The following is a 13,711-nucleotide window of genomic DNA, read 5'->3' as shown; positions in this document are numbered from 1 at the left end:
CTCCTCTTACTATAAATGGTCATGATCATGTAGACATTGTTTTATGGGTAATTCATACAGCTGTATTATGATCCTCAGTTGTTGGCTATAGCATTATTGTAAAATGTAAATAAATGTCGACCTCGATAAGTGGGTATCCGCTATATTGTGTATGTTATGTGTATTCTACTCCAGTAATGTAAAATGCAGGTCTCTGATTTTCTGTGCTCGTCATAGGTTCCTGTGCAAAACAAAGCAGTGGAGACTGTGGTGATAGAGGACGATACTACAAACTGTGAGGTCTGTGGGCGCAGTGACCGCGAGGACCGTCTGCTACTCTGTGATGGCTGCGATGCTGGGTAAGTGCCTATATCACTTGGCTTTTACATTGGATTTGCTTGTCTTTATTGCTCTATGTATTGTTACATTTGTTTTGGGCAGAAATGAACTCCATTCACAGTGCCGGGTCAGTTGGATCTCTTCCATTTCTTCTCCGATCAGCAAACAAATACTGCTACCTGTACAGAGAGTTTATTCAAACAAAGGCTCCGTGTCATGTTTACATAATCCTCATTGCTCACTTGTAAAGCGCCACAGAATTCCACAGCACTGTAAAAATAGATCTCTAATATAGTACAGGATTAGGGAGACAGTTACCATCTCTGGGAGGAGTGAACAGCAGCTGAGAGATCTCACAAGTCCAAGGTTTCTGGTACAACTGATCCCAGCACGTTTTATTATACGGAGAACAGAAAACACTAACTAAACCTAAATCTTTCCTTACTGTCAACTACAAAAATGTTGGAAGTTTCAGCGAGTATACTGTAGCTCGCATACACTGAGTAGCATGTTTTCTCTCAGAGACTCTGCAGTTCCTAGCCTCAGCCAGTGGGTGACTGGATATCCAGCGTGAAACCTATTTAATGTAGTCACATGGTGATTCGGGCTCCCGATTTTCACTATGCGATAGGGGCTACGTCGGTATCGCGAGCACATACTGGGGGATATTCAATTGTTTGAAAAGTCGGTTGGGTATCTGTTTTTTCCTATTAGATAGGAAAAAAGACACCCAACTGACTTTTCAAACAATTGAATACCCCCCCAATGTCTGTGCTTGTGATACTGACTTATGTGCGATTTTGGCTAAGTGTCACTTTTGTCTATCTTGTCTACGAGATAGTCCAAATTGACTTGCCTGAACAGTCTATCTAGGCTTGCGATGCCGACCGCGCATCGGGATCGCAGGGTGACTTTCACCTTGCGATCTGCACTAACTTTTCTTACGATTTTGACTATATAGTCAAAATTGTAAGAAAAATCTCACCGTGTGTACATACCATTAGGCAAGAGGTCATAAAGACCTGAAATGGACCTATTGGATGGTTCCCATCCTCACTCTCAATTTATAACCCCAGGAACCCTTAAATGTGTGTATGTATGTATGTATGTATGTATGTATATATATGTATGTATGTATGTATATATATATGTATGTATGTGTGTATATATATATATATATATGTATATATATATATATATATATATATATATATATATATATATATATATATATATATATATATATATATATATTAGTGTGTGTAAAAAGGGAGGGGTAGGGGTACTAGCGACTAACAATATCTACACCTAAAGGATATATATATGAAGAATGATGCAATACGTATTTCTAAAAAAAGGGGGAGTATTTATTATAAAACAGACAATTTAATAACAATATTTGATAAAAAATGGGATGGAATAAAAGAGTGGGTTTAATCAATTAAAACATAAATTCAGGCTGACTAGCACATAAAAACACATCTGGAACAATAAAAAATTAATAAAATAAAAGTGTATTTGAGATAAGAGAGGTGCTTATCTTAAAAATGGAAGTTATGACATCACTTCCTGTTTAGGGCTACTTGGTATTACAATTGAATACAGCATTATAAAATTCAAAAAAGACAATTCTCAGGGGTAGATATTAAATAGATGATTTCCACAAGATTAATCCAGTGCAAAAACGAGTTTTAGAACTTGCATTAGAGTGAAATTAAGTCCGGGGGGCGCTTTTCGCGTCACTTCCGCCCCGCGTCTGTGCACTGCGCATGCGCACGGTGCCCCGCTTCCGGAATTCGCGTTCATGTACAGGCGCAATGCTGCCCCACTTCCGGCTTATTCTTTCTGTTAGGGATGCCACACTTCCTGTTTCGGCGGGGCGCGGTCTGTAGTTTCTATTGATTGGGTGGGTTACATTGTCAGTCATCCCGGCGGCCATCTTTTTGAAGCCATAAAATGCTGGACGCATTCCTATAGTGGCATGTTCAGCTTGCACAGAAATGCATATAAAAAACAGATAAAACGAGGATTAATACCTTAAAAGTGTTGTTAATTTTATGGTTGGAGCATGGGGAATGTTAAAAGAAAAACAGTTCATATTGCTAGAAACATGACATTTAAAAAAACGATATTTAAAAAAACGATATTTAAAAGTGTCGGGAGCTATAAAGCTGACTATCATATTAAATACTTATTATTCAAAGGAGCACTTATTCTATGTATATAAACTATTTACGTATCTTTTAAAAGTATATGAAGTAGCAACATATAGTGAATGGTGTTAGCATAAAAGAGGCCATAAAAAAATCTTTGGAGTAGTTAGTGACAGCTTATGGTGTCTCTTTAAATATAAATGAGGAACATGTACTCATATTGTCCATGTGCACATATTTTATTCTATTTTAATATCAGTGAGGGGTATGTATAAAATATACCGTGTGTACATGCAGTGCATGAAAGGTGAAGGGTGTGTGTGTGAGTGAAGGATTAGGGTTAATATAGTGACGTATGGGACATATTACGCAGGGGAAGGAGTGCAATTTAGCAATATTCTATAGTACTATGAATTATCTATATAGTGTAGATAATTGGATCTTTAATTAAGAAAAGTCGACCGGTGGCCAATTAGCCTGTCCTTGTATTAATGTTGTGCATCGCAGGTATGTCGTGAGTCTGCCGTATCCCACATTGTACAGTACCCAATCTTCCCAAGTGGTGCCCCGCTTGGTACTGGTTGGGCCCTACACTGCTTAGCTTCCAAGATCGGGCGAGATTGGGCGTCCGCCAGTGTGGTGTGACTGTATCTTGTGGGCAAATGACTTGGTCACACAGCCATCTGAGTTTATTAAAATAACAGGCAAATTGACATACTACATTGTGCTAAGGTTATAGTTAAACAGCCTGAGTTTTGTGATTAAACCATTAAGATGTTCAGATTTAATGAACGCACCACCAAACGTAACGAATGGTGCCAAAGGATATTCAATGAATAAGCTCAGAGTAACACCACACCCCCACCTGATGATCTGGACGATTTATTCTGGGGAATGGAACGCTTATTATCTAAAGAAATTAAAACATGGTGGGATATTAAAGGGCTGGAACATTACATTGAAGTAAATAGAGTACCGAGAGGACTGAGAATTCTAAAACAACCCACCCTTGGTAACACAGACCCTGAATTCATTGAAAAATGGGATTCCATCCTACATACATGCTCAATTAACCTGATGAAACTTCTAATAAGTGAAAGGAGGAGAAATGCAGCGGCTTTAGAAAAAGAAATAAAGGAGAAAGAAGCCGAACTGGAACCCCACAAAAGTAAAGAAGATTACAGGGTGAATGAGAATGTCCTTAACAAAAAGCTGGAACACATCGAAGAGGAGGTCATATGAGGCAAGGAGAAGAAATTTCTCAGAGATAAAAGGGACTACGAACAAGGTAATGTGAAAAATTGGAGCAGATTTAAGACTTATGACAGATCTCAAAAGACTGATCAGAAATACCAGTGGAAGACTATACCGCTCAAAACGAGACCAGCACGGAGGGTTGATTCGCCAGCTACACCATCCATCAGAACATCTAACAGATTCAACACGTTCAACCGATTCAGAACCAATAGTAAACAAGATTTTTTTATCCTCACGACAAGGAGCAAGAACAAAAGATCCCCCCAGGAGCACAATCTACGAGGACGTCAAACATGCCTCTCCACTCAAAAGAAGGTTTGCAGAAGTAGAGGAAAACGGGGCGGTAGGAGGAAAAGAGTTCAAAAAGAGAAATCTGTAAGCCACAACACAGGAGATAAAGGAATCTTTAACCTATCCACACATATACATACCGACTCAGAACACTCACTACTTAGCAAAGGATTATCATTTGCACCTTCAGAGGGTTTAAACAAGTTTGATACCTTCATTGACCTCAACAAATTTGTGAGGAAACTTACATTAAAAAGACACTTCCTGAGAAAAGAGAACGCCATCATATCAAACTATGAAGCAAGTTCAAAATCTGGACTTAAACCGAAAAGTAAATACTACCCAGTGGAATCTAAAGGGAGCAACATAAGTATTTTTTTACGATTTAGTGAAAAAAGATCTATGCGACACAGAACCCACACCGGTGGTGAATAAGAATCTCCACAACAAAGAAATCGAAGCACTGAAAAATCTCCAAAAGAACAAGCAACTTGTAATAAAACCGGCTGACAAAGGGGGGGGGGGGGGGGGGGGGGGTTGGTTATCCTGGACAGGGACAAATATGTCCAAGAGGCACAGAGACTCTTAGGAGACACCAGCTCCTATGTCTTGTTGCCAGATGATCCAAAAAACGCATTTATAGATGAACTCAGATCCTTACTTTTACAAGGTCTGAGAAGTGACGTCATTACAAAGGATGAATTTTCATTTTTTAATGCAATCCAACCCCACGACCCCCATATTCTATTTTTTACCCAAAATCCACAAGTGCCTATCCAACCCACCAGGAAGACCTATTGTTGCAGGCATAGACTCCCTTACGTCTAATCTGTCTAAATACGTGGACACTTTCCTGAACCCGTATGTCAGAGAGTTACCATCGTTCCTGCAGGACACCACTATGGTATTAAATGAGATGAAGAACATTAAATGGAAAGACTCGTATCTATGGATAACCATTGATGTCCAGTCATTATATACCTGTATTGAACATAAGAAAGGGATTGAAGCGAGCAGAGTGTACCTCAACAAAGACCCATCCCTTACAGAAGCACATAGGACTTTTATTTGTGAATTGATGGATTTTATTTTAAGCCGGAACTATTTTAAATTTTTAGACAAATTTTATTTGCAACAGTGTGGCACCGCTATGGGCACTATTTTTGCACCGAGCTTTGCTAACTTGTTTATGGGCCAATGGGAGGAGAAGTATATGTACAACACGCAACATTTTGAAAAATGTCATTATGTACAAAAGAGATATAGATGACATTTTGATCATCTAGGATGGCAGTACTGATTCATTTATGGACTTTTTTAAACTTTTACAACTCAATGATTTTAACCTGTCTTTTACTTGCAACATGGATAAAAGTTCAATTGAGTTCCTGGACCTGATTCTAATTGGAGAGGAAGGGGCAGTCACCACAAAAAACTACATAAAAAATGTCGACAAGAACAGCTATCTTCACTACAAGAGCAGTCACTCTAAAAAGTGGAAAAACAACATCCCCTACTCCCAATTTCATAGAATCAGGAGAAACTGCAACAAGACCGAAGATTGTGAAGAACAACTCGAAATTTACAGAAAAAGGTTTGAGGGAAAAAAGGTACCCCAAAGCTATACTAGACGGAGCCATTGAGAGAACAAGAAATCTTGAGAGAGAACATCTATTAACTTAGAGAAAAAAACAGAGAAAGGAGCCGTCTCCTTCATAACGACTTACAGCAGCCATGAACATTCCATCAGAACCTCATTAAAAGCACACTGGGGCATACTCCTGATGGACCCTATCCTTAAAGAGATCCTCCCTGCACAACCGGAGCTGATCTTTCGTAAATCAAGAAATCTAAAGGACATTCTCGCACCCAGTATGCTACGAGAACTACCTCCTGAGGACAATCAATGATCTCTTCCGAAATGTGTTGGAGCATATAAATGTGGACATTGTAATGTTTGCAGATTCCTCAATCCTAACAGGAGAACATTCACCAACACTGATGGTACTCGAGAATTCGAAATCAAGGAATTCATGAACTGTAATAGTACGTCAGTTATTTACCTCTTGGAGTGCACTTGCCACAAAAAGTATGTGGGGAAAACAAAGAGGACTTTGAAAATCAGGATCCAAGAACATATACGCAGTATCAAAAACAAACTAGAGACACATCTACTATATAGACATTTTAAACACGAACACAAGTCCAACCCGGAAGAACTGTCCTTTAAGGCGATTGAACACGTCACAAGCTGCGACAGAGGAGGAGATCTAGCGAAGAAGTTGTCCCAGAGAGAGATGTACTGGATCTTTCAACTGAAAACTGCACATCCCATGGGCTTCAATGAAGGATACGAGATCGCACCGTTCCTGTGATAAGAAGTTACATCTCGTTTATCTCTCTTTTTACCTATTGGAGTTCTCTATATTAGACCACTATGCACCTGACACTTTATGTATTTGTTTAACTATAACCTTAGCACAATGTAGTATGTCAATTTGCCTGTTATTTTAATAAACTCGGATGGCTGTGTGACCAAGTCATTTGTCCACAAGATACAGTCGCACCACACTGGCGGACGCTCAATCTCGCCCGATCTTGGAAGCTAAGCAGTGTAGGGCCCAACCAGTACCAAGCGGGGCACCACTTGGGAAGATTGGGTACTGTACAATGTGGGATACGGCAGACTCACGACATACCTGCGATGTACAACATTAATACAAGGACAGGCTAATTGGCCACCGGTCGACTTTTCTTAATTAAAGATCCAATTATCTACACTATATAGATAATTCATAGTACTGTAGAATATTGCTAAATTGCACTCCTTCCCCTGCCTAATATGTCCCATACGTCACTATATTAACTCTAATCCTTCACTCATACACACACACCCTTCACCTTTCATGCACTGCATGTACACACGGTATATTTTATACATACCCCTCACTGATATTAAAATAGAATAAAATATGTGCACATGGACAATATTAGTACATGTTCCTCATTTATATTTAAAGAGACACCATAAGCTATCACTAACTACTCCAAAGATTTTTTATGGCCTCTTTTATGCTAACTAACACCATTCACTATATGTTGCTACTTCATATACTTTTAAAAGATACGTAAATAGTTTATATACATAGAATAAGTGCTCCTTTGAATAATAAGTATTTAATATGATAGTCAGCTTTATAGCTCCCGACACTTTTAAATATCGTTTTTTTAAATATAGTTTTTTTAAATGTCATGTTTCTAGCAATATGAACTGTTTTTCTTTTAACATTCCCCATGCTCCAACCATAAAATTAACTTAACACTTTTAAGGTATTAATCCTCGTTTTATCTGTTTTTTTTATATGCATTTCTGTGCAAGCTGAACATGCCACTATAGGAATGCGTCCAGCATTTTATGGCTTCAAAAAGATGGCCGCCGGGATGACTGACAATGTAACCCACCCAATCAATAGAAACTACAGGCCGCGCCCCGCCGAAACAGGAAGTGTGGCATCCCTAACAGAAGGAACAAGCCGGAAGTAGGGCAGCATTGCGCCTGTACATGAACGCGAATTCCGGAAGCGGGGCACCGTGCGCATGCGCAGTGCACAGACGCGGGGCGGAAGTGACGCGAAAAGCGCCCCCCGGACTTAATTTAACTCTAATGCAAGTTCTAAAACTCGTTTTTGCACTGGATTAATCTTGTGGAAATCATCTATTTAATATCTATCCCTGAGAATTGTCTTTTTTGAATTTTATAATGCTGTATTCAATTGTAATACCAAGTAGCCCTAAACAGGAAGTGATGTCATAACTACATTTCTAATTACCTTGGCTATAAATAGAATCACTGTTCAGTAGTCCTTTACCCCTTGATGAAGTCAGACGGACGAAACGCATTGGGTGCACCTCAAGTGACCTTCCATTTTTAAGATAAGCACCTCTCTTATCTTAAATACACTCTTTTATTTTATTAATTTTTTATTGTTCCAGATGTGTTTTTATGTGCTAGTCAGCCTGAATTTATGTTTTAATTGATTAAACCCACCCTTTTATTCCATCCCATTTTTTATCAAATATTGTTATTAAATTGTCTGTTTTATAATAAATACTCCCCCTTTTTTTAGAAATACGTATTGCATCATTCTTCATATATATATATATATATATATATATATATATATATATATATATATATATATATATATATATCTATATCCTTTAGGTGTAGATATTGTTAGTCGCTAGTACCCCTACCCTCCCTTTTTACACTTTTAACTAACAGGCAGCTTATCACTGCCTTTTATTTGGGGTCAGCTGACGCCTTTTACCCTTAAAGGAGTGTCTACACCCCTGGTTATTTTTAAACCGTATAGTCCGCCTACACACTTATACTTGTGGCGCCATACTCCCACTAATATATATATATATATATATATATATATATATTTTGCATCAAACGCCCCGACATTCAGAATGCTTGCTATCCCTATTCTTAAAATGTACCTTTTTAGCATAGGCACGACTGTGCAAATTTTTTTTGATGTACGATTTGACTTAGGTGGTCCACCTCCACACCCAAAAATTGTCTGTATTGTACTGTACTGTATTGTATTGTAAGAACATAAGAATATAACAAAGAAAGGGAACAGCATGAAGCCTCATGGGCCTATTGTGGCTGTTCCCATCCAAATCATTAATCAAATCATTATTTCTTTTTCAGATAAAATAAATAGAAATTTATAGAAAAAAATAGAAATAAAATAAATAGAAAAATAGAAATTTATAGAAATCTTTAATCTTCAGGGGCATGGTGGGCCACATAAATATCATCTCAGATTCTTCAAAATTGGTATGCACTATATCCTTAATTCAAAAAAATGTACCATGGGGACAAATAATTTTTCTTTTAAAAATTCATGGGGCGTTTGATGCACCCTAATATATATATATTTCTCTAACGTCCTAAGTGGATGCTGGGGACTCCGTAAGGACCATGGGGAATAGCGGCTCCGCAGGAGACTGGGCACATCTAAAGAAAGCTTTAGGACTATCTGGTGTGCACTGGCTCCTCCCCCTATGACCCTCCTCCAAGCCTCAGTTAGATCTCTGTGCCCGAACGAGAAGGGTGCACACTAGGGGCTCTCCTGAGCTTCTTAGTGAAAGTTTTTTTAGGTTTTTTATTTTCAGTGAGACCTGCTGGCAACAGGCTCACTGCATCGAGGGACTAAGGGGAGAAGAAGCGAACTCACCTGCGTGCAGAGTGGATTGGGCTTCTTAGGCTACTGGACATTAGCTCCAGAGGGACGATCACAGGCCCAGCCTGGATGGGTCCCAGAGCCGCGCCGCCGGCCCCCTTACAGAGCCAGAAGGCAGAAGAGGTCCGGAAAATCGGCGGCAGAAGACGTCCTGTCTTCAACAAGGTAGCGCACAGCACTGCAGCTGTGCGCCATTGCTCTCAGCACACTTCACACTCCGGTCACTGAGGGTGCAGGGCGCTGGGGAGAAGCGCCCTGAGACGCAATAATAAACACCTTGGATGGCAAAAAAATGCATCACATATAGCTCCTGGGCTATATGGATGCATTTAACCCCTGCCAAAATACATAGAAAAATGGGAGATAAGGGGGCGGAGCCTATCTCCTCAGCACACTGGCGCCATTTTCCCTCACAGCTCCGTTGGAGGGAAGCTCCCTGTCTCTCCCCTGCAGTCACTACACTACAGAAAGGGTTATAAAAGAGAGGGGGGGCACTAATTACGCGCAGTATTAAATATACAGCAGCTATAAGGGGAAAAAACACTTATATAAGGTTATCCCTGTGTATATATATATAGCGCTCTGGTGTGTGCTGGCAAACTCTCCCTCTGTCTCCCCAAAGGGCTAGTGGGGTCCTGTCCTCTATCAGAGCATTCCCTGTGTGTGTGCTGTATGTCGGTACGTTTGTGTCGACATGTATGAGGAGAAAAATTATGTGGAGACGGAGCAGATTGCCTGTAATAGTGATGTCACCCCCTAGGGGGTCGACACCTGAGTGGATGAACTGTTGGAAGGAATTACATGACAGTGTCAGCTCTGTATAAAAGACAGTGGTTGACATGAGACAGCCGGCTACTCAGCTTGTGCCTGTCCAGACGTCTCATAGGCCGTCAGGGGCTCTAAAGCGCCCGTTACCTCAGATGGCAGATATAGACGCCGACACGGATACTGACTCCAGTGTCGACGGTGAAGAGACAAATGTGACTTCCAGTAGGGCCACACGTTACATGATTGAGGCAATGAAAAATGTTTTTACACATTTCTGATAATACGAGTACCACCAAAAAGGGGTATTATGTTCGGTGAGGAAAAACTACCTGTAGTTTTCCTGAATCTGAGAAATTAAATGAGGTGTGTGATGATGCGTGGTTTTCCCCCGATAACAACTGATAATTTCTAAAATGTTATTGGCATTATATCCTTTCCCGCCAGAGGTTAGGGTGCGTTGGGAAACACCCCCTAGGGTGGATAAAGCGCTCACACGCTTGTAAGGGCTCTACCCTCTCCTGAGATGGCCGCCCTTAAGGATCCTGCTGATAGAAAGCAGAAGGGTATCCTAAAATGTATTTACACACATATTGGTGTTATACTGCGACCAGCAATCGCCTCAGCCTGGATGTGCAGTGCTGGGTTGGCGTGGTCGGATTCCCTGACTGAAAATATTGATACCCTAGATAGGGACAGTATATTTTTGCCTATAGAGCATTTAAAAGATGCATTTCTATATATGCGTGCTGCACAGCGGAATATTTGCCGACTGGCATCAAGTCTAAGTGCGTTGTCCATTTCTACCAGTAGAGGGTTATGGACACGTCAGTGGTCAGGTGATGCGTATTCCAAACGGCATTTGGAAGTATTGCCTTATTAAAGGGAGGAGTTATTTGGGGTCGGTCTTTCAGACCTGGTGGCCACGGCAACAGCTGGGAAATCCACGTTTGTACCCCAGGTCGCCTCTCAACATGAGAAGACGCCGTATTATCAGGCGCAGTCTTTTCGTGGACAAGCGGGCAAAAGATTCCTCATTTCTGCCCCGTGACAGAGGGAGAGGAAAAAGGCTGCAGATATCAGCCAGTTCCCAGGAACAGAAACCCTCTCCCGCCTCTGCCAAGCCCTCAGTATGACGCTGGGGCTTTACAAGCAGAATCAGGCACGGTGGGGGGCCCGTCTCAATGAATTTCAGCGCGCAGTGGGCTCACTCGCAAGTAGACCCCTGGATCCTTCAGGTGATATCTCGGGTACAAATTAGAATTCGAGACGTCTCCCCCTCGCCGTTTCCTAAAGTCGGCTTTACCGATGTCTCCTTCTGACAGGGAGACTGTTTTGGAAGCCATTCACAAGCTGTATTCCCAGCAGGTGATAACAAGGTACCCCTCCTGCAACAGGGAACGGGGTATTATTCCACACCGTTGTGGTACCGAAGCCGGACGGCTCGGTGAGTCCGATTCTAAATCTAAAATCTTTGAACACTTACATACAGAGGTTCAAATTCAAGATTGAGTCACTCAGAGCAGTGATTGCGAACCTGGAAGAAGGGGACTACATGATGTCTCGGGACATCAAGGATGCTTACCTTCATATCAAAATTTACCCTTCTCATCAAGGGTACCTCAGGTTTATGGTACAGAACTGTCACTATCAGTTCAGACGCTGCCGTATGGATGGTCCACGGCACCCCGGGTCTTTACCAAGGTAATGGCCGAAATTATGATATTCCTTCGAGGAGGGAATTTTAGTTATCCTTTACTTGGACGATTCCCTGATAAGGGTAAGATCCAGGGAACAGTTGGAGGTCGGTGTAGCACTATTTCAGGTAGTGTTGCGGCAGCACGATTGGATTCTCAATATTCCAAAATCGCAGCTGGTTCCGACGACTTGTCTTCTGTTCCTAGGGATGATCCTGGACACAGTCCAGAAAAAGGCTTTTCTCCCGGAGAAGAAAGCCAGGGAGTTATCCGAGTTAGTCAGGAACCTCCTAAAACCGAGCCAAGTCTCAGTGCATCAATGCACAAGGGTTCTGGGTAAAATGGTGGCTTCCTACGAAGCAATCCCATTCGGCAGATTCCACGCAAGAACTTTCCAGTGGGACCTGCTGGACAAATGGTCCGGGTCGCATCTTCAGATGCATCAGCGGATAACCCTGTCACCAAGGACAAGGGTGTCCCTCCTGTGGTGGTTGCAGAGTGCTCATCTTCTAGAGGGCCGCAGATTCGGCATTCAGGACTGGGTCCTGGTGACCACTGATGCCAGCCTGCAAGGCTGGGGAGCAGTCACACAGGGAAGGTATATCCAGGGCTTATGGTCAAGCCTGGAGACATCACTTCACATAAATATCCTGAAGCTAAGGGCCATTTACAATGCTCTAAGCTTAGCAAGACCTCTGCTTCAAGGTCAGCCGGTGTTGACCCAGTCGGACAACATCACGGCAGTCACCCACGTAAACAGACAGGGTGGCACAAGAAGCAGGAGGGCAATGGCAGAAGCTGCAAGGATTCTTCGCTGGGCGGAAAATCATGGGATAGCACTGTCAGCAGTATTCATTCCGGGAGTGGACAACTGGGAAGCAGACTTCCTCAGCACAACCTCCTCCCGGGAGAGTGGGGACTTCATCCAGAAGTCTTCCACATGATTAAAAACTCGACAGGTATTGCGCCAGGTCAAGGGACCCTCAGGCAATAGCTGTAGACGTTCTGGTAACACCGTGGGTGTACCAGTCAGTGTATGTGTTCCCTCCTCTGCCTCTCATACCCAAGGTACTGAGATTGATAAGATGGAGAGGAGTAAGCACTATATTCGTGGCTCCGGATTGGCCAAGAAGGACTTGGTAACCGGAACTTCAAGAGATGCTCACGGAGGATCCGTGGCCTCTACCTCTAAGAAGGGACCTGCTCCAGCAAGGACCCTGTCTGTTCCAAGACTTACCGCGGCTGCGTTTGACGGCATGGCGGTTGAACGCCGGATCCTGAAGGAAAAAAGGCATTCCGGATGAAGTCATCCCTATCCTGATCAAAGCCAGGAAGGATGTAACCGCAAAACATTATCACCGCATTTGGCAAAAATATGTTGCGTGGTGCGAGGCCAGTAAGGCCCGACGGAGGAAATTCAACTGGGTCGATTCCTACATTTCCTGCAAACAGGAGTGTCTATGGGCCTGAAATTGGGGTCCATTAAGGTTCAAATTTCGGCCCTGTCAATTTTCTTCCTAAAAGAACTATCTTCAGTCCCTGAAGTTCAGACGTTTGTAAAAGGGGTACTGCATTTACAGCCTCCTTTTGTGCCTCCAGTGGCACTTTGGGATCTCAATGTAGTTTTTGGGCTCCAAAAGCCACATTGGTTGAACCACTTAAATCTGTGGAGTTAAAATATCTCACATGGAAAGTGGTCATGCTGTTGGCCCTGGCCTGGGCCAGGCGCGTGTCAGAATTGGCGGCTTTATCCTGTAAAGGCCCTTATCTGATTTTCCATTCGGACAGGGCGGAATTGAGGACTCGTCCTCAGTTTCTCCCTAAGGTGGTTTCAGCGTTTTACCTGAACCAACCTATTGTGGTGCCTGCGGCTACTAGGGACTTGGAGGACTCCAAGTTGCTAGACGTTGTCAGGGCCCTGAAAATATATGTTTCCAGGACGGCTGGAGTCAGGAAAACTGACTTGCTGTTT

The 13,711-nt window shown here is 42.3% G+C and overlaps 1 protein-coding gene across 2 annotated transcripts in view; it reads left to right on the top strand.

The window, feature by feature from the left end:
• PHRF1 (PHD and ring finger domains 1) overlaps nt 1-13,711 on the top strand; it is a 302,294-nt gene that overhangs the window by 27,843 nt on the left and 260,740 nt on the right. For both annotated transcript variants that reach the window (XM_063944791.1, XM_063944792.1), the window contains one exon: nt 217-338. In XM_063944791.1, coding sequence (XP_063800861.1) covers nt 217-338 — 122 coding nt within the window. The remainder of the gene's footprint in view (nt 1-216; nt 339-13,711) is intronic.

Source organism: Pseudophryne corroboree, chromosome 11 (assembly GCF_028390025.1).
Source record: "Pseudophryne corroboree isolate aPseCor3 chromosome 11, aPseCor3.hap2, whole genome shotgun sequence".
Lineage (NCBI taxonomy): Eukaryota > Metazoa > Chordata > Amphibia > Anura > Myobatrachidae > Pseudophryne > Pseudophryne corroboree.
This window is presented reverse-complemented; position numbering and strand designations above follow the sequence as displayed.